Here is a 21694-nt window from a genome sequence, read left to right on the forward strand (position 1 = left end):
TCACTCATAGATATATATGCTGCTAGACTTCTACTGCTTAAGCATATATGCAACACGCCGCGGTTTCTTGGAAGCAAAATGCTCAATAACGCGCTGATTAAAGTCATGCATCCCAGAAATAACGTCTCTGTGAATGGATAAAACAGCCAAGGAATTTAATCTATCTTGCTTCATTGTGTTTCTGAGATACGTTTTAATACGCTTCAGCGTGCTGAATGTTCGCTCTGCGTCGGCGGAAGAAATAGGCGTCGTCAAAATGATGTCCAGAAATTTTGCAGACGCCGCAAAGGTAGTTACTAGAGTGTTATCTATGAGGAACCCATAGAGCGCGCAAGTTGATGTGATGTTCAAAAAAGTTTGATTGGTGTATATACATCGCAATTCATTTTCCAATTTACCCACGTTTATCATGGGGTAAAATTTGGAGACAGTAGCCAACAAATGGATGGGAAATTGACGTGCAAATTTTGAAACATTTTTGGGGTTCATCAAAGAGAACGCGGCAAGGTGTTCAGTGCGCAGACAATCGCCTATTTGATTCACCAGAATGTCACAGCATTCCTTTGCAGACAAAATCAAACGCTGCGTTGTTTGCCCGCGGCGTAAAGAAGCACTCCATGTGTCGTCGTATTTTATTGTTTCCCGGATACGAGATACAGCATCGCAGAAGTCTGAAATACACGACTGCACAAACGCTCCATCCATTAGCCTTGACTGCAATACGCCGTATAATACATCCACGTGATAGAATATTGTGGAGAAACAAGCGAGAAAAAATGAAAACTCACCATCTTCTAGCAGACGCTTTAGACCTCCCAGATAGCACAACTACGTTGGGCCAACGTTATAATCCGCCGGCAACCGTTGTACGCGGTTTTACAACCCTTTACCATGGTAAGGCCATGATTGGCCTTCAACGAAACACGCCATTATGCGAAGAAATGGGCGCGCGATTCGAATATAGTACATGAGGTCGCCATTCATTTTGGCGGTACCGGTACTCGTAATCGATAGTCTGTTACGAGGTTGTTGCCGTGGATGGGACAGTGACATTGAACTTTTAATGCTTTCATAGTAGAATGACGAAAGTAGAGATAGCCTAGTTGTAACCGTGTAAGTTTATCTCATGGTACCGGTACCCTAAGTGCATTGTTAGGTCACGGTTCATAAGGGTGATAGGGTACCGGTACCATACCGGTACCGGTAAAAGTTACATATTTATCCCTGGACACCGTAGGTACCGGTAACGACAGAACGAGATGAGGTACGTTATCGTACTTGGTCTTTTGGCATTTTTTTGTTAAACTTTCTGAGGTTGCCATCTCTTATTTACCAGTATTCGTTATTGAGTACCGGTATTGGTCCTTCATCCCTGGATATGATTTTTCATATTTACTTTATTTGTCTAAGTGCGAACATTTCCGCAGCCCAAATCCAACTCGTTGAACGACTTAATCCAGTAATCTGAATAGTTGTACATTTGTGAACCTTCTGTCTGATGAATTTCAACAAATCTAAATACAGATCTCAATTGGCTGAAATCTAAAATATGTTTTAACAATTGCCACAATCAAACTGAAACTAAAATTTGATGTTTTTGGGTAAAAAATAGCTCAAGGATTATTGTTTTTGTAACACTTTAAATAAAATTTTGTTTCTAAAGTATAACTTTTTACGCCACACATGCGAGATGCGACATGGCCCGCCAGTCTAGGTGCGCAAAATTTTTGCACGCGGTCCGAGAACTTTGCCCAACCCTGCTCTAGTTCATATTTTCAGCTTTGTTGAGAAATAAATTACTGATTTTTGAATACAGGAATAATATCTATTTTGTTTTAAAATTCAATAGAATTATATTGGATAATCATATATATTAATATGATTTATTTTCAGTATGTATGCTATGTAAGCTTACCCAACCAACCTTAATTAAGTGTTATTATATTTTAAAGTGAATTGGAAAGTAGACCGCTAGCAAAAAAGATTCGGGCTATTGGGGGGAAGCCCATCTCTGTACAATGACTGCCAAATGTGAATGCAACTGTGCAATGCCCAGCGACTCTAAAAGCATGAAGTATTGTACGACACATCCTTTACAAATATTTGGACATATTTTGTGTAATATCCATTTTTTTCCGGTTATTCTAAATAATTATTACCGATTAGATATTCTGTCAAGTGTCAATATTAGGATAGGATAGGATTTACATATTTATCCCGGGGGAGAGGAAAGCCGATAAGACGGCTTATCCATATGGCGAACCACGGCCTCTCGTCCGGTTACCATTCCAAGTCGGGTATGGGATTAGTTTTTACTGTATTGTTTGTTTTTCGGAAGCATGGACTTGGTGGTGGAGGAAGCCGTAACCGACCAGCGGTTACGTGAACCACCCAACGACGGCGAGGAGTCCAGCAATCCTCTCGCACATAACCATCCCTGCATGGGATTCGAACCTGCGAACCCACGCAGAGTAATTAGAGGTGCGGTGGCGAGCGTATTCCTAACGCTTAGCCCGTTGAGCCACACCGCCGCGCCCATTGTAAGTTTAATGATATATACCATTTTTATAATAGGCCCGATGACAATGGACTGGAAAATTCACCTGCTTCAATTCCCGCTTTCACGCAATCATACACTGTGTCATTTCAAGCATCTCAATGTTTCAATGCGGACAATGCCCAAAACAGGTGTTTTTGTTTTATAGTTTGATAGTAGCTCCTTGCATATCTGTGCCATAAAATATTGCACAATAGCTAGATATATCGGTTGAATAATTACCTAGTACAACATCATGTGGTTAATACCGTATTTTCCGGCGAATAAGTCGCTTTTCTAGACCCAAATTTTTGGCCTGATTTTGGGGGGGGTCATCTTTTTAGGCGAGTATGATCATTTTCATTTTTTTGTCGCCTTATTATTGAATCGGACAATAAAATACCTTCGGCGATAGCATCCCCCACGTCCGCATCAGGTTAGTTTAAATAAATCGACATTCTGGTGCTGTGAATCTGAAATTTCAATGCTGTGATTATCATATTTGCATTATCATATATGGATTGAATATTACGCTACAAAAAAAAGTCATAGGCTATTTTAACCAATGCGCAAACGCGGCGACCGCCCGAAAGGCATTGCATGGTAATTTGAGATTCCTGACGTTGATGCGATTTTACTACCCCGACTTATTGGCCGGTTATATGCAAAAACCCATTTTTCAGGCTTAAAAACAGGCCTCGTCTTATTCACCGGGTAGACTTAGGTAATTAATATTAATGAAAAATTTATATTCTGGTAATTAGTATAGGCCATTCGTACACGTTTATCATCTGAAAGACAATCATGTACTATATCTTGTGTAACACTAACTTGATTTTCAGAGATCAAGCCATGCTCCAATCCAGTCCATGGAAAATTATTGGGACAGGCGGTAGAAACTCTTTTGCTACAAGCTACGGCATCTGCAACTTTCCACTGATTATAGTTTGGACTCGGACATACAGGAATTGATGAAATTCATTGTCTGATTACATTTTGATCCAGAATACATTCAAGGATGAAAAAATGGCTCGTAAGTTGAATACTTTTATAGGCTGATTACATACACTTTACGGCGGTGGTTCCCAAACTTTTTTTTCCGCGACCCCAATTTTTGTAAAATCACAGACTGCAGATACTTGCGACCCCACAACGAGAAAACATTAAAAATCAATTTATTCTATTTAATCATTCTGATGAAAATCGACTGTAAGTTTGCGGAGCGTCGGTGTAACGTGGTTGTACTTAACTGTTTATTTCAGTGGTTCCCAACCTTTTTACCCCAGCGGCCAGCGGGCAAGCAAAATTTAAAAGAGTTCGCTGACCGGGAACACATACCATCGTATGAAGACCCCGATGTAAAAATCTCTGAGATTCAGAATATTTGTTTAGTTTTAGTACAATGTTAAAATATTGCAGATTACTCCATAATTAATTCGAAAGCTAAATAGAACATGAAAGTAAAATAGGTGAAAATACCTTTGCTGGGTCTCATCTTATTGAGTGCCTTTTATTTTTTGTCGTTTTGTTTTTGACTGCATGAAGCGCTTCGAATTTATGTATGAAATACAATATGCCCCATATTTTCGCTTCGTGTTCAAGGAAGATTATTTAAATGTCTAAATACGATCCGATTGCAATATTAAAATTGTTCACTTTTATACGAATGGGATGTGGACAAAACACATGCGTGTATATTTTAGAGTAGATACTCGCGATAATTAACATAGAGCTTTTGCAACGGATGGAAACCTTTTCATTAGATGTATTCTTATAATTGTGCTTATTTACTCATTCTAGATAAGATATTTGTCAAGTCTCGGAGGTTGCTCCAAGAAAGACTGGATTGGAGAATCATGAGCTCAGTTATAAAAAATTTACTCTCCTGCTCTTTCAACTGTGCAGGACGCGGTGGATAAGAAGGAGTGAGTGGGACGCCCTTAGTTTCTGCTATTAAAGGTATGTAATATGTTTATCATATTGTACCACCATCTTTCTCTGCTCTACCCTCTTCTATTTTATGAGTACAAGATTATTTTGACTCCAAATCAGCTTAAGATAATTCATATGAATGAACAAAAATTGATTAAATAGAATCTGACAATCTGGAGTGAAAACAAAACCTTAATTAAGATAGAAGCGTAAAGAATATAAGGTTTTGCCAAAAAGATGCAGGTATCGTGTTCATGAATTAAATTAAGTTACACACACACAACAACAACAGAGATATAATAAAATAAAAACAGGCGAGAAAATTTAGATAAGTTGGTAGTAAACAAAATGTACTTGCCAGTTGCCACACCATTCATTTTTATCATTATGATTGTCAAATTGAATAATGATTCTGTAAACAACTGTGAACAGTAAAGAAATTGAATGTAGATTTTGTATACAAAAGTGAACAGTATAGAAAAATATTTATTAAGGAGATATCGCCAAGCTGATTACGGTTAGAGTCAAGTGCCAAATTGCCAATCCAATGTTGCCGGAGTTTAGTGCATAATGGCGAACAGTGGTTTTCGAACTTATTTGTATCATCGCTCCCTTACAGTACTTTTTACATTATCATCCCCCCCTAGCACAACAGCAAATGATGAAGTTACAAATAAATTTATTGTAAATCAATTAAACAAATAGACTAATCATGGTGCATGACGTTTCTAATAAGATAGATGAATTTCAACAAGGAATATTTGAAGACATTTTAGTCAGATAAAATCTCAAATCATCATTATTCCCTCCAACAAATATTCCCCTCAAAACATTGTCTACGACCCCCTTGCGGAATCAAGAATATCTGTATTTCTCAATTATTATTGTCTTGTCAATGTAAGCTTCACTCACACATTTGCGACTGCAGAAACTTGGCTTAAGATTCCTACTCTGAAAATTTGTTGGGATGCAGTCATTCAGACTAGGCTTTGAACTCTGGTGCTGTAATTTGCTAAACTGCAATTTAACACAGAATTTTTATATTTTTCAGCTCTGGATGATCTGGCAACGAACTCCATTAATTTTATTACATGTATACATATTTGTAAAATAAAGACATTTTGTTATCTTTTGTTTTTTATTATATAAATAATGTCAGATTAGTGAGAAATTTCTATGTAATATAGATCCATACCCTGTCTGTAAAACACATCGCCTAACTTGGCCCGACCATATGCCACGATTGTATTACAACATGTCACCTACGTAGGCCCGGCCATATGTCACGATTGTGTTACAACGTATCGCCCCCGTTGGACCGGCCATATTTCACGATTGTGTTACAACGTATCGCCTACGTTGGCCCGACCGTTTGCCACGGTTGCATTACAGCGAAAGGACCGACGTTGGCCCAGCGGCCAAATCTTCGCTGGAACATGGTTGTTCGCCATTATTGGGCCGGTGGTTCGAACAACGTTCGACCATGGTTGTTCCGACGTAGTTGTGCTATCTGGGCTGCCGCCTCCCTCACAGAGCGTTCGTCCCAAACCGGAGAGCTCTGAATGCCATTGAAACACTCAATGAGCTCAGACCTAACTTCGAACACGCCCTGCACCACGCGCGATTGGAAGTTCCAACGTGTTGGTGCACAAGCTGGGAGACGGCGGCTACATATCTGGCGAAGGCGACGGAAAAAAATGAAGAAAACCCCGAAACATTTGCAAAAAATATACGGACGAGAGGGGTATCAAGACACATATTTTTAATAACGAGGTTAAATTGTTGTGCATAACAATGTAAAAAATGCGCATGAGGCAAATCTTCTTTTATATAAACTTGAACACCATGTTTCGACCCACTCATGACTGCCGCGCTGTCATAAGTTTGAGCTATCAATTTTGACTTCGCGTTGTAAGGCTGTAACACTTCTTTCAGTACAGCCGATATCCCGCAAGCCGTGCGATCAACGATTGGTACAAAGCTGTGAAATCTCTCGGTAGTTTTACCATCTTTCACGAACCGAAAAATCACAGCCAGTTGGGAAACGCACGTGGTGTCAGTTGTCTCGTCAGACTGAATCGAAAGGAACTGGCAATTCTCAATTTCCAGAGCCAAATGTTGTAAATAAATTTCATACATTGAGTCGAGCAAATCATTTTGGATATCTCTAGATGTCCCTTTCGAAACAGTTGCGGCATCAAGATGATCTCTCAATACTGTATCTAGGGATGCGGTGTATTCCACCATATCCAAAAATATCCCTCTATTAGAAGAGCCAGCCCGTTCATCGTGCCCACGGAGGGACAGCTCGTGACAACCAATGAACTTCAAAACATCTATCAATCGACCGAGAACATGGCGGTTTTTCTCGACGTTTTGGTTGTGCCGACGAATAGAAACCGCGCGTCCTTCATCCAACTGTGCTGCAATATTAACATTTCCGAATGTTCGGTATTTTTCTGCATTGTCCAGACGCTCCATAGAAGATTGATGATCCCTGGCACGCTCGGAAAGATGTTTAAGATCTCTAAAACCAAATTTACACCAACGTGAGTCACGGGCGGTAGCAAAAAGTAGGCAATAAAAACAAAAAAGTGCATTTTTGTCCTCGCTGTAACACAACCATTCGTGTTTTTTATACCAAGTTTCTGCGCAGAATGTACGCCGACGCTTTCCTCCGTCATGGGATTGTTCCAGTGAACAATTTTTTGGTTGATAAGGCCCAAGACGTTGTAGGCCTACCTCTAATTTTTGTTCCAGCGGCAGCTGCGAAAACGGAGTGCGAAGTAGTGCATCAACCTTATTCATTTTGAGGTCTAAGGCTAAGAAATGCGAAGCCGGAAAGAAGTGAGGAGCTCAAAAGGAATGTGGAAAATCGAAAGCAAATGGACTAAAGGTCTCTAACTGATTCAAATAGCGAAACAAGCGACAAAAACGAAGGCGAGGAAACTATCAACTCTTCAAGCAACCAACGAACGAGAAGGAATGCGTGAATATGTCAACACGTTGTTGTAAGAAACGTCGGCATTGTGTCGTCATAATTTTGGGGCTAGCCCCGATCGGCCCCGATTATTTAGTAAAAGAAACAGAAAACAAACGAGACAAACGCGGCGAGTGGAAGATAAAAGAGAGAATACGATATACATTGAGCAACCGGGGCAAAATCGGCGTCGCCCCGTCGACGTTTGGCGAAGGCTTTGCGAGCGAAAAATGAACCATGTCGGGAGAATATGGCTAGTGTAGACAGTCTGTGCAACCGATATTGAGGTATTTTTCGAATATTTTTTATTATACCGAAAAACAACCGGGGCATTGCCCCGGTTGGCCCTATTGACGCGCGGCCACTGTAATATTTTGTAGACATTCATACCTCTCATCTCGAGATCCATATTCTTGTTGAAAACCCGGAATATTACCCGGAGTTTGTGATATAAAAAGTAGCCAGAAGGATATTAGATACCCATTTATGACAACCGATACCCGCACGCCTTCGCGAATTAATATAGCCCAAGGCAAAAGCCCAACATTTTACGACTGACACGTTTCTGGTAGTGGTCGTATTTACCGGCAACCGGCAGTTCATTAATAAATGTAGTTTTTTGATTTGGACGTTTTCGTGTTGTTAAATGTAACTGAATATACAATAATTTTGATTTGGTTAAAAATATTTAGCTTAGCATCTTCGAAATTTACGATATCTTTTGAAAATTGAATTTGGTTATAGCCCTAGCGCATGCTCCTGTCATCACATTTTTCAGTCTTCAATTTACATTCGCAATTTCGCATACCAGCACAGGAAATGTCGTGTTGATTTCTGTCGAATGGCTCATGTCGTATCATTGTTTGTCGGGAATAACCCACGGTGTACGGCACGTAGACCAAAGTAGTCATACTACTGTACCGTATCATTTCATTAACTGGAATTACTTGTATTATAGTTGGCGGCTTAAGACAGTAAGAGTAAAGAACAGGAAATTGCGCTAACCAGCAATTCTGTAATTTGTACAGTCAGGCAGTTGTAATAGTTCGTTCGTTTTGAGTTTAAAGTTTTAGACCATATGTGCTAGTTACAGAGTTGCTAAGTTCTTACAGTCTCAAGTTACCCTACGAGTAATATCGTGATACTGTTTAGTACGGTATTAGTATTCATTTTCGAAGCAGAGACTACAACTTTAAATCAATTGAATTCGTTTCTGTAAAGTTTTCATCAGTCAGTCAGTTGTGTGGCGCAAAAATATATTCAAGATGCTGCCAATGACAAATAAAGACGGAGAGTTCAAGCCTGAAATAAAAGCTTGGGGCAAAATAAAAGGATGGATAAGGTGAAATAAATAAATTACACACTAAAAAATTACTTTATTTATGATCATGTGATTTAACCGAACAACACGGCAATCCCAAATAAAGAATAGCATTTTTTAAATTTTTAGAAACCCTATTATTACTCTCAATTTGTTGTTTGATTTGAGCTTTCTAAAAATTAATCTTTCAATAATTTAATTTTCGAAAGTTATTGGGATCATGTCTCATACATTAATATATATTTTTTGACAGGAACATCATAAAAGATCCAAATTCAAGAAATCTTCTATTCTTTCTTCTATTGAATTTATCGTTTGCTTTTGTGGAATTATTTTGGGGAATATGGAGTAACAGGTAATCTCTTTCTTTCACTGAAAACCCTGGTTTTGACAACTTTGAACAAAAATTCTAAAGTGTCTTCCAAAAATGCTCTATTGAATTTCCTCATTACAGCTTGCTCAATCTTGTAAAATTCGAATTATATGAGTAAAATGTCTATTTCAATTTTAGACATTAATCAATGGCATTTATGATTCTTTAAATTAAGTTGAAAAACTAAAATCAAAATGTAGACCCACATCTTTTGATCAGTTACTATTCCATAATAAGTTTTTATTTGGTACACTTTGGCACAAAAATAATTATTAATTTTTCATCTCAATTTTTCTACATTTTATATTTCAGCCTTGGTTTAATATCAGATTCATTTCACATGTTTTTTGATTGTACTGCGTTACTTGCTGGTCTTGCGGCATCTGTTGTTTCTAAATGGAAGGCAAATGAAAGGTTTTCTTATGGGTAGGTAATGAGTTTTAATTTTAAGCTATCAGTTCTGTAACAAATTTGCAAATTGAAGATTGTTTCACTTAAATTAATTAATGAAACTTAGTGATGATTGATTAGTTCCACTGTTTTAATATTGTTTTTTTCATGCATTCAATTGTCAGCAATGCTTTTTCGGGACTAAGCAAAATATAGACCAAGCCAAGCTGTATGCTTCTTATTAATGACTCGTATTAATTAAAAAAATGTCAATTCAGAAACAAATGATCACAGTGGTTTGTATTCTGATTTTATGTGTAGAAGTTTACAGCAAAAATTAGGCGTTCATTTCTGAATACCGCAACATTATTTGTTAGAGCATTATCACTTATAGTTATTTTAGAATGATGTAGATTCATATTTTTTATTTCATCAATTTTCATTTGCTCATTTCTCATTATCATGCTTTTAAGTATAATGTATGAACAATCATATTAATTAGCAATACACATATATAAAATTAAAAATACTTTTTTTCATTATCATCTGTTAAATGAAATATCATATAAATATGCTCTTTTCAAGAGCACAATTTGCTTAATATTATGCAAGCTAAAGTTTTTGTATATTTAATCAATGTTTGTACACATATGTGTACTGGTATATGTTTAAATGGGAATCCCTAATTCTGTGTTTATTTTCATTAGATATGTTCGTGCAGAAGTACTCGCTGGTTTCATCAATGCTTTATTTCTTCTTTTCATCTCATTTTTCATATTTTCTGAATCAATTGAGGTTAGTTTTATCATTGTTTGTGTTAGAATTAGAAGATTGTCTTTAGAGTTTATTTTGAAATCGGAATTTTTATTAATGTGTTTGAAGTTTTGTATCACAGTTGAAAAATCTACAAACTGGTATTTAACTTACAAAGCCTTGGAAAGGAGCCAATGTTTACAATGATTCTTTAAAATCTTATAAATAGAAAAATGTTCCAAGTGTCTGCACAAATTTTAATTGCTAAATCATCATTAGCTTATTGCTCATTGGTCACTGTAATGAAAATAAACGAGGAAGTTGAGGATCGAGGAACATCAATTTCACACACAGTTATGTGTGCTCCTGCTTTCATTATTAATGTACCGGTAGTTATTTTGGCAATGGTGCAATTTATATATAGTATGCATATAAAACGTGATAAAATTGAAAATTATTAAAAAAAAAAATTGTTTTACAGAGGTTAGTTGAACCCCCTGAAGTGAAGCATGAAAGATTATTACTTGTGTCTGTTCTCGGATTTTTTGTAAACATGGTTGGAATATTTGTATTCCATGGACACGGACATCATGGTCATTCCCATGGTGGACATGATCATGGCCATGGACATTCACATGGTGGTAAGCTTGAAATTAGTTCTTCTCGACAAGTGGCACATTGTGCTAAACGTTAGGAATATGGATTACCCTGAGTGAGTTAAGAGTGTGTAGGTTAGAATTAGGCTTGCACGTAATTGACAAAAATCAATTCCGTAATTACGGCCAAATCGATTACGTAATGACCCCGTAATTGCGATATTTTTTTCACACATTTAAACCCAGCATACCAACCAATTTAATCCACTTCTATTCCGAATGGGACATCGAAGTTTGGTTTTCATATTCCCGGCAGTACCACACGCCGGAGACAGATGTTAAAGACAAATATCAAGGAGTGAATTCAAAATGATTTTATTCTGATTTTTATCTTTTGTATTAGCTTTGATTTTCCTTTATCAACTTTATTACCAAATTTTATGCGATCAATTTTATCATTACCAACACTGGTAATATATTTAAGAAACGATAGTTCACTTTTTTAAAATTGTATTGACGTATCAATACGACTTTCGTATTGAATAAAAATTCCGGGTTGCTAATTTATTAATCAACTACAAGCGTATTCTCTCGTTTGATTATACTTTCGCTTGCCTCGCGACGAAGACTTGTTATTTCACCGTTTTTTACAATATCCGACTTTACTACTTAGTTAGTCTGTTCTCGGATTTTTTGTAAACATGGTTGGAATATTTGTATTCCATGGACACGGACATCATGGTCATTCCCATGGTGGACATGATCATGGCCATGGACATTCACATGGTGGTAAGCTTGAAATTAGTTCTTCTCGACAAGTGGCACATTGTGCTAAACGTTAGGAATATGGATTACCCTGAGTGAGTTAAGAGTGTGTAGGTTAGAATTAGGCTTGCACGTAATTGACAAAAATCAATTCCGTAATTACGGCCAAATCGATTACGTAATGACCCCGTAATTGCGATATTTTTTTCACACATTTAAACCCAGCATACCAACCAATTTAATCCACTTCTATTCCGAATGGGACATCGAAGTTTGGTTTTCATATTCCCGGCAGTACCACACGCCGGAGACAGATGTTAAAGACAAATATCAAGGAGTGAATTCAAAATGATTTTATTCTGATTTTTATCTTTTGTATTAGCTTTGATTTTCCTTTATCAACTTTATTACCAAATTTTATGCGATCAATTTTATCATTACCAACACTGGTAATATATTTAAGAAACGATAGTTCACTTTTTTAAAATTGTATTGACGTATCAATACGACTTTCGTATTGAATAAAAATTCCGGGTTGCTAATTTATTAATCAACTACAAGCGTATTCTCTCGTTTGATTATACTTTCGCTTGCCTCGCGACGAAGACTTGTTATTTCACCGTTTTTTACAATATCCGACTTTACTACTTAGTTAGCATTTTATAATAATTATTGATGCCGACTTATTGACGATATTCCGAATTCCATGCTTCATTTTACATTAAATCATTTCGCGGCCTAAATGTTATAACATTATTTACGATAAATTTAGATCAAATATTAATTATTTGCGCATTATTTAAAATACCGTACTTATATGACATGCCTTCTCCGAAAATACAAAGTTATATCGCAAAACAATGCATTTTGTGACATTTATTTTGCACTCATGGAAATATTAATTTATTTTTCTAACTCAAGTCGACAATCCTATTTGCCAAGATTGACACAAGTTTGGTCGAGTGCCGGTGGTATTCAGGTCGACGATAAATCAAAATAAGTTGCCGCATTTGGTAAAGACAGGTAATCATATTTGGCCGACATATTGCGATTTGCGAGGCATTGTGAAAAACATATTGAGCAATGCCAAGTCCGGACAGATATATAACGATAAAACCGGTAACAGAACATCAAGATTTTGTAATAGAAAATGGATTTCGCGCAGAATAAACACGGGAAATCCCGTCGTAATGTTGTTTCTCTGCCGTCTCAATCGCTTTACCGATGCCGAAAGGACTAAGTTGCGTTGGTTCATTACGCAATTTCTCTTCCGTCTCTTGCTGTTTGATAAGCGCGACATTAATTATCACGACATTTACAAATAGACCATGTTTTATAAGTTGATCTCTTACATTCTTCACTCATTTCACCCGAAGAAGTTGAAACCAGGTGTGTTGGCGTCCATCGGCCTCGACACAATTCTATTCCTTATTTACGGTTAATATGTACATTGGCCATCTTAGATAAGTTGATAATAGGTTAGTAAATGACGCGTTATGCCCTCCCCATCTGCCTAACAAGAGAGAGAAAAACGGCTGCGAATACCGGAACTCTAACTTCTTTTACTTAAACTTTAATTTTTTACAATCGACGGAATTGACTGCTCTGAAGAGAGCTCGTTTCAATCGCGAAAGCGCTCGACCAATAATTACGACTTTACGTAATTCGTGACTTCGCTTGCGTAATTCGAAATAATTCCGTAATTCCGTAAATTTGTAAATTACGTGCAAGCCTAGTTAGAATTCTGCGAGGGAAGAGTGTGTTCGAGAGGATTGTTGAACTCCTCACCGCCCATTGGCCATTCCATCAAGTCCACGCATCTGAAACAAATAACTGACTAACTAATTTCATACCCGATTCACAAACTTTTTCAATAAATTCTCTGTGCCTATTTTGAAACACTTCATTCCCCCCTCTTATTATGCATGAAAACTCGATTTTGGTTTGCTGTTCATTCATTTATTAGCTAGTGATATGCGTAACTTGCACTAAGATTTTTGGACAGTTTGTATTGTTTGCATAAATATGTATTTCAATACTACTAAATGCAGCAATATTAGTTACACTACTACTACATGCTAATACTAATCTCCAAAAAACAGTAAAATGTCCCTCTCTGAAGAATATCCTCCTTGGTTGGGAAACTGGCTAGTAGGAAAATTAAAAATATACAAGTAAAAATGTATCGTATTTTAAATGTATCGTAATCGTCCTATTCTAACATAATATTAAATTATTAATCTTTTATTGCAATTTGGAGATAATTTCATTTTTATTTTACTTTGCTATTTTTATTTATTCAGTCATTGAGCATCTGTATGTTTACTATATTTAATATTTTTTTTTTAGGTCATAGCCATGGTGGTCACAATCATGGACACGGGCACGATCATGACCACGGACACGACCACTCCCATAGTCACGGACATGATCATGACCACTCTCACGCACATGACCATTCTCACGACCATGGACATGGTCATGGTGACCATCACGGCCACTCACATGGGCATGTACATCATGACCATTCGCCAGAAGCTTCTCAACATCAGATTTTACACAGTAAGCTATTTTTCCTAATGATCGAGTGCGACTTTGCCATATTTAAGCTGGCGACCCCTTACAGTATATGTAAATTCTCTATGACCCATGTTCACGTTTAAAATGCTAAACAGTTCGACGCAAGCGTGTTGCTTCTCGGGTTATGCGATCAAAGTCGGGCATTATTATGCAAGCGAATCCTTATTGGATCCTGTGTATTCTCTCAAAATCGTGAGATTTTAATAGGTTTTAATAATTGTGTTTTGAATCTAAAGTAAAAAAGTACAATAGATAAAGTAGTTTGTATGAAATTGGTGTACTCTAAAATTCGTTGCGTGTCCTGCCGCAGGTCGGAACCCCCAGTTTGGGAGGCCCTGATCTAAAATAATGATTCCCAGTGCATTCTCAAAAACTTCAGAATCATTGCAAAATTAAATTGTAGTTTGCAAAAGATAGGTTTGATATAATTTGGTGCAAGTCATCTGGCTAATATCTGGTAATGGATTATTACTGTTCCGACATCTTGCTCGATAGAAAACACATTTTCACCTGTGACACTGTTTCCATCAGAACAGAAATTTGGGTGATGATATACTGATAGGGACCATCCATCGCATTTCAAGAATAATTTGATTCTTCTGTTGCCAGTGATTTCAATTCAAACCAATCCACTAACTGATCTCAATTCATTATTTTTCAGGTGTTTTTCTACATATCATGGCTGACACTCTCGGAAGTGTCGGAGTTATCGTGTCTGCACTTTTAGTTAAATATTTTGATCTTATGATTGCCGATCCTATTTGTTCAATGATGATAGCAATCCTTATCGCTGTCAGCGTCTTCCCTCTTCTGCAAGAATCAGTTGGAATTTTAATGCAAAGAACACCGTTGTCTCTTGATCATCAATTGCCTGGGTGCTACCAGAAGGTATACTTGCTATACTTGTACAGTCCGAAAAAATTTATAATCAATCAGGACTATCGACTCTGGATTGAATGGAATTTTGATTCCGTCTCCAGACTCGGGGGTTAGCAACAACAATTTAGCGAAACGATCCATATGGTCACTGTGAGTCCAATAATCCTATTAAATTTGTAGGTTTCCCCAGGGGGCCTAAGGGCCTATTTAGAAAACCCTGATCTAAGCTTAAAGCAAAAGAAATGCCTGGTCTCAGGCAAATTTCTATGTATGAGAGCATATTTATATTGCACAGTCATCGACTAAAATTTAGTTCTTCATTCTACAAGCCAATACATTCCTGTGTCATTTCGTTATTGCCTGACTCAAGAAAACTTGATATTTTCTGTAATGCATAATTCCCTCCTATTTCAGGTAATGCAACTCGAAGGTGTATACAGAATTAATGAACCACATTTTTGGACTCTATGTAGCGAAGTATTCGTTGGAACAATAAAAATACAGATCGCTCCAAACGCAAATCCAAGATACATCATGAGCCAAGCTCACTCTATTTTTGCTCAGGTAATCAGAATTCAATAATTTCATATAGTCAAATGTAGTTTTTCTAGTTGAAAAGCGTTTCCACATTAATCTAATGACTGAAGAAAACTCTGCCATAAAAACTGCACCATTGACCTTGAAAATATCCAGAACTACAGTTGAAAATGGTTTTCTCAGAATTTAATTTCAAGCAAAGTCACTCACACTCATGAGTGGTGAAAACTAACTCACAAAAGCCTCACCATTGATCACTAAAGTACCAACAGCTACAGTTGAACAGGGTTTTCCTAAGGATTTAATTCAAGCAAAGTCACTCACACTTACTCATGTGCGGACAAGACTCACTTGGAACATCTCACTATCGTCCAATAAAATACCCATTCAGTTAAGAAGAGGTTTTTCTAAGAATTCAATTTCAAAAAGGTCATTCACATTCACCCATGAGTTGGGGACACTCTTCTCAGCAAAGTCACTCCCACTTACCCATGTATAGATAAAACTCACTCAGAAATCTCATTATCGTCCAATAAAATACCCAGAGCTTCAGTTGAGAAGAGTTTTTTTCTAAGAATTTCATTTCAAATGAGGTCATTCACACTCACCCATGTGTGTGGATGATACTCACCTTAGAAAAACCTCAATGACATAAGCAAATGCTACCAAAAAGTACCTAAAATTTATGGCATAACAATATCACCAGCGACCGACCGAATTCCTCATAAAACGAGAGAGCAATGCTCAAATATATGATCACAAATGGCTAAGGTTATATAAAAGTTCTTCCATATGCTATAAAAAAATGGACGCTCCAGAAGTGTGTGTATCAATATGAAGGTAACTGATTTTGTTCGCCTACTTTACATCGAGTTATGTGAAGGGACTGAAACTTATGGGCAGGGGGTATATTCACTGCTAACACAGACAGTCCTCGAACGCATAATAGAAATAAAATAAGGAAAATTGGAATAAAATGATGGCCTAACCCTAACCTGGTACACATACTACGTACTAAAAATGTACTTCCAAATTCCATCATAAGAAAACAGCAAAAGTATGGATGAAAAATCGGACACCATAGCAAATTTGATAACGGCTCCTAACGACTTTTTTTCATCTTGACTCTCGAGCACTGACATTTTGACATCTATTAATCCATTAGTTGTGGATTATTGCTTTTATTCTTCTAATAACAACAATAATTTAGCAAAACTTTTTTGTGACCTAAAATGGCTAGTAGCCTATTCTTATACAATACAATCTTATACAACTTCTGGGAATGCTCATTCCTCTAGTCTGTAACTTCCTGTATTGATAATTTCCAGAACTAACGTAATTCTTCAAGGGAGATGACTGAATAGTATAAATGTCATTTGTTGCATGCTGTTTGGGATATTTGCTGATATTCTTTCAAAAATTTAAATTTGAGATATTTTTTACTAGACTATCAACAGTCAGTTCATATCATGTCTTATGATTTTGGTATTTCATTGTTTGTTACTCCCGAAGTATGTGTACCAGATTAGGGTCAGTATTATTCTTAATTTCTTTATTTTAATTCTATTACGAGTTTGGGTCTGTCTCTGTTAGCCAAGTGAATATACTCCATGCCCATAGGCTTCAGTCCCTTTACACAACTTGATGTAAAGTAGGCGAACAAAATGTGTTACCTCCATATTGGTACACATACTTCTGGAGCGCCCATTATTAAATATAAACAAAATTGTATGTGAACATGTATGTCTGTTTTGAGCAAGCATTAAAGTATTTCAGAGAAAAATTGTATCACTCTGAACAAGGCTCTATGCAAACCAGCCCTAAATTGGTTTGTTTCAAATATTTTCAATTTCTAATTTGTTATTTCATCTTTCAGATCGGTGTTCGTCAGTTATATTGCCAAATTGATTTTACCTCTGTTTGACGAAGATTATGTGACATCATAAAGGTTTTCGTCCGAACAAATTTTTAGAAATTGTCTGAATATTGACTGGTGCCAAGACCTATTGTTAAATGAAGCATGACCAAATACATATTATTGGCTGTTTTTTATTTATCTGTATCTAGGATTTATTAAATATGCTAGAATTAAGCGAATTTTATTTTTTGAATTTTTTAGGGGTCCCTAACCGGGGTAAATTAGAACAGCATTGGGGGGTAAATTTTGCGAAGAAGAACGTACATGGCTTGGGATTCAGTGGGTTCCAACACAATCTGCGAATTAAGTCTTGTTTTTTGTTTCAGATGTTAGAAAACCGCAGCAAATTGTAACATGTACTGCAGCTGCAGCTAATGACTTTATGTATGCCGTGTATATACCTATTTGGCATTTTGAAAGTTATGTATTAGATTTATGTATAACGCGGCATGTCACTGTAGCATACGTAACGGCGTACATTTTCTGAAATGAGGTAACTTGTTCTTGCGCCATTGTTGAGGCTCATTTGTCATTTCCATGGCTCATTTCCATGAAAAGTTTCGATACCATTTTGAGGAAGTAAATTTTACTCTGGGAATTTTCCTAGAGGTAAACAAAGGTTGAAAGCCCCTGAATCGGACAACTTTTTCAGACAAGCCATTTGAATATCGATATATAGCATCCCTATTCCCTCTTTGCCTATCCTGTCATGTTAATGGCCAATGTTGATGTTTATTCATTCAATGAAAAAAATCTTGGATTTTTTTCAAAAATACAATGTTCTCTTTGAAGCTTTCTGTATTGATGCTCTATTACAGGGATGGCGAATCTTTTTCAAGGAATAGGTCACACATATTTTTATCCTGAATATAAGGAATGTTGGTAGTTTTAAGCCTACCTGGGCTATAATTATATGGTTACTGTTTCACGCTTATTTGTAAACTAAATTTTGTGGAACACAATAACAGGTATCCCAAAAAACATTCTTTAGGCTCCTATCTGGTTCATGAACCTTCAATAGGAAACGGCTTTGGTAAACAGAAGTCGCTGCCAATAGATGCTAAATTGTGGGAGTCGCTGGAAATACAAATCAATTACATTTTGTCGTAAACCATGATACTTTATTATTGGTAGTTGCCGCGTACCAGAATGACTACAGTTCGCTTGTGCTATATTGTTCTCGGTTTATTACAAATTTTTTACTGATGTTTCATTACTATGTTGGTTTGCTTCATGACTTGACAGACATACATCTGTGGTTTGCCATCCCTTCTTTATAGTGAACTCAAAACCTATCTTATGAAGCTCTTGTAATAGTGTTCAATATTTGTCAATCATATTTGGCTGCTTTTTTATTTTCTCGAGACATATCTGAAGCTGACATATTTATTGTATTGAATTCCCATTTCTATGAAGTTATATTTGTGGTTTTGACATTATTTTGGATAAATTTTCCAAATTATGGTATATTTGAACCTCATTTTGAAAATTGAACAGTAGATTGATTATTGACGGTGTTTTCAAACCTGTGCTGTTAGCATGGCTCTATAGAAGTGGCTCTCAAACTTCCATGGTTTGTGACACCCATCCAAGAACTCACAGCGCTTGTGGGCTCACCTTGAGAAGCCCTACTCTAGATAACGTTTTGGTACGGCATAGCCCACCCAATTTTTATTTACACCTCTGGTTAGACTGTGTTAATTTTTCAAAATGAAATGTGCTTATTGTAGATAAATATTAAATACAGTTTTTGAATAAAATTATATATTTGAGTTATATTTTGAAGAAGTTTGTTAGCAGAATAATTTTTGTTAAGTTTATATATAAAAACCGGAAGTATGGTATAATGGTTAAGCAATGAAATGCTAGTGAGGAAATAAAACTGCATGGACGCGGTTACCCAAAAAGGATAAAAAATTAATTTCAATCATACAAAATGATTTGAAAACTGTTACCCTCATCAATTTATTTTGGCCTGGTTTTTGAAATTCTAATTCTGCTGTCATTCTTATTTCTCGAGTTGAGACTAATTTTGTTTTTCAATAATCATAAAATAGGAATCTAGTAGGTGATGCATCTCCGAATGGTTATTCATCTACACTCTACAGCAAGCTTCCTGTCTTCTTGTCTAACCATAAAAATTTCTGATAAGCTTTTTATTTTATTTTTTTGTTATGTTAAGTGAAGCTAGTACAGATTGTAGAGTCGATTTTGAAGAGATTTTTGTGCTTTTAGCATTTATATTGTATTGTTTCTGTTATAAAATGTTCAAGACTCCTGTAGCAGTGTATAATGTTTTCTCTTGCTGAGCTGTTTTTTCCTTTTTGCTAGATTTTTTGTTCATACGCCACTCTTCTATCAGAAATGTTTGGCTCTAATTTTGTGACTTTAATTCATATAAATTTATCAAAAAATACTGACTACTTGGTTGAAATGGAAATATGATTTTGACCTTCCGGACAATTTATCTTATCTGATGGGACTGGTGTTAGTATACATGGCTGGAAAAAAATTGCATATCTTGCGATTTTAAAATGGAATCATTGAAAACCCTTTTTTAAGCTGTTTCGTTAGTGGATTATAAATTTCTTCAAAATTTGAGAATTTCACGACAAAACGAGGGAAAGGTTGGAATTTTGAGATATTGCTATTTGAAAAAATTACAACAGATGTTAGTTTTTTTTTAGCTGTTTTTCTAGTCAAAAAGTTTGAACATTCACCAAGGTTCTTTAATAAAAAGTAATAAGAGTTTAGGAATTGAAAAGATCATTTTCTTAAAACAGTTTTTTTTTTTTAAGTTTTGCCATTTCGGGTTAAAACCTTCAAATTTAGATGTACAAGTCTGAATTTTGATTCTCGTTTTGGGGTGTTTGAAAATATAACTCCAGTCCTGAAGCAATTCGATGAACAAAATGCCAAAGTTTTATTTCCCCATTTCCTTTGCTCTGAGCATTTTTCCCATGAAGAATATTGAGTAATTTGGGTAATTCGCTTCTTTTCTGTTTCATCTTCATACTATTATCTTGCCTTGTCTGTTTACATGATAAGTACCAAATTATTACCAAGTTATTTTTGTGGTGCATTACTTTGTATTTTTGCTTCGAGACCTTATATTTTATTTTCAATTTATTTTGAGGTGAAACATTTTCAGATTTTTAAATGTTTCGATAAGAAAAAGATCATATTTGAGGGAACGATATTTTTTTGGAATTTTCAAGCTTGATATTGTTTCCTCAAATTGTAAAGCATTTAATGTTAATAATTTCTAAAAATTACGATGGTTGGTGAAATAATAGGGATTTTGCAGCACCCTATGGTTCCACCAGGTGGCGCCAATACAGTCTAGGGGTATTGTTCAAATATAATCAAATACATATTAAGTTTGCCGCTGTTATTTAACTTGCTACAATAAAAGATCGTTTTGTTTTGCCAGTAATAGGTTTGCATATATATATATAGTTTATACTTATTGAACAGGTTTTATTTGAGCCTTTCCGCTTTACCGATAAGGTTGAAAACCACTGAGATAGACATATGAATATGGAAATGCCACATGATAATAATTTTTTTGAACTCCATACATACTGCGGGAAAAAAATAGTTTGGGAGGATTTTTATGAATTTTAAACATTGAAAAATTCCTGAAAATCACATTTTTAGACTGAAGTCGAGATGGAAAAATTAGCCATTGTGAAACATTGCAATTCCAATGTGTACCTGTTACAGAAAGAGTGAGTTTTATTGTTTGACAAGCAGTGACGTATTGAAAAAGTTTACAACAGCTCCCTCTTGGTCATTGGTTGGCAATTTTTAATGTATGATGTTGAAATGAGATACTCTTGTGGAATTACTCAAATAAATTTCAAATTCAAAATTTTTTATTGAAAATTTTTTTGATAAAAACTTTTCACTCTTTTTCTCCCACATCCGAACGGCCATCATGGCCCGAGGCATTGCTGCTATACCCTAGATCTGACATGGGCAAACTACAGCCCGCAGGCAAAATTTGGGTAATTGGATCTGGTCCCGCCTGATGCTGCACACAACTAAACTAAAACCAAATTTTGTTGTTTTAGCTAGAAAATAGCTCAAGGAATTGGTTGAGATTGTGATTAAATTTAGTTTTGGCACGAG

General features: G+C 36.1%; 2 protein-coding genes across 6 annotated transcripts in view; both read left to right on the forward strand.

Annotated features, from left to right (window-relative positions):
- Positions 1-19325, forward strand: part of LOC120334861 (zinc transporter 7-like) — a 37765-nt gene extending 18440 nt beyond the window's left edge. The window contains exons 2-10 of the mRNA XM_078112628.1: positions 8684-8790; positions 9023-9124; positions 9455-9568; positions 10240-10327; positions 10767-10878; positions 13996-14208; positions 14888-15114; positions 15520-15669; positions 17519-19325. Coding sequence (XP_077968754.1) covers positions 8714-8790; positions 9023-9124; positions 9455-9568; positions 10240-10327; positions 10767-10878; positions 13996-14208; positions 14888-15114; positions 15520-15669; positions 17519-17566 — 1131 coding nt within the window. The 5' untranslated portion in view covers positions 8684-8713 and the 3' untranslated portion in view covers positions 17567-19325. The remainder of the gene's footprint in view (positions 1-8683; positions 8791-9022; positions 9125-9454; positions 9569-10239; positions 10328-10766; positions 10879-13995; positions 14209-14887; positions 15115-15519; positions 15670-17518) is intronic.
- LOC144425621 (uncharacterized) lies at positions 1055-5977 on the forward strand. Of its 5 annotated transcripts, none has more exons than XM_078114976.1 (5): positions 1055-1264; positions 2575-2688; positions 3379-3569; positions 4337-4495; positions 5520-5977. In XM_078114976.1, exons 1-3 carry the CDS (start codon positions 1260-1262, stop codon positions 3506-3508), a joined length of 249 nt encoding a protein of 82 aa, XP_077971102.1. In that variant the 5' UTR covers positions 1055-1259; the 3' UTR covers positions 3509-3569; positions 4337-4495; positions 5520-5977. The 5 variants fall into 5 exon arrangements, 4 of the variants coding, with proteins under 4 accessions (XP_077971102.1, XP_077971093.1, XP_077971091.1 ...); XM_078114967.1 differs by lacking the exon at positions 1055-1264 and adding an exon at positions 1835-2118; XM_078114965.1 differs by lacking the exons at positions 1055-1264; positions 3379-3569 and adding an exon at positions 1835-2118.
- Positions 19326-21694: the final 2369 nt, after the last annotated feature.

The sequence above is a fragment of the Styela clava genome, chromosome 1 (assembly GCF_964204865.1).
Source record: "Styela clava chromosome 1, kaStyClav1.hap1.2, whole genome shotgun sequence".
NCBI classification, from domain to species: domain Eukaryota; kingdom Metazoa; phylum Chordata; class Ascidiacea; order Stolidobranchia; family Styelidae; genus Styela; species Styela clava.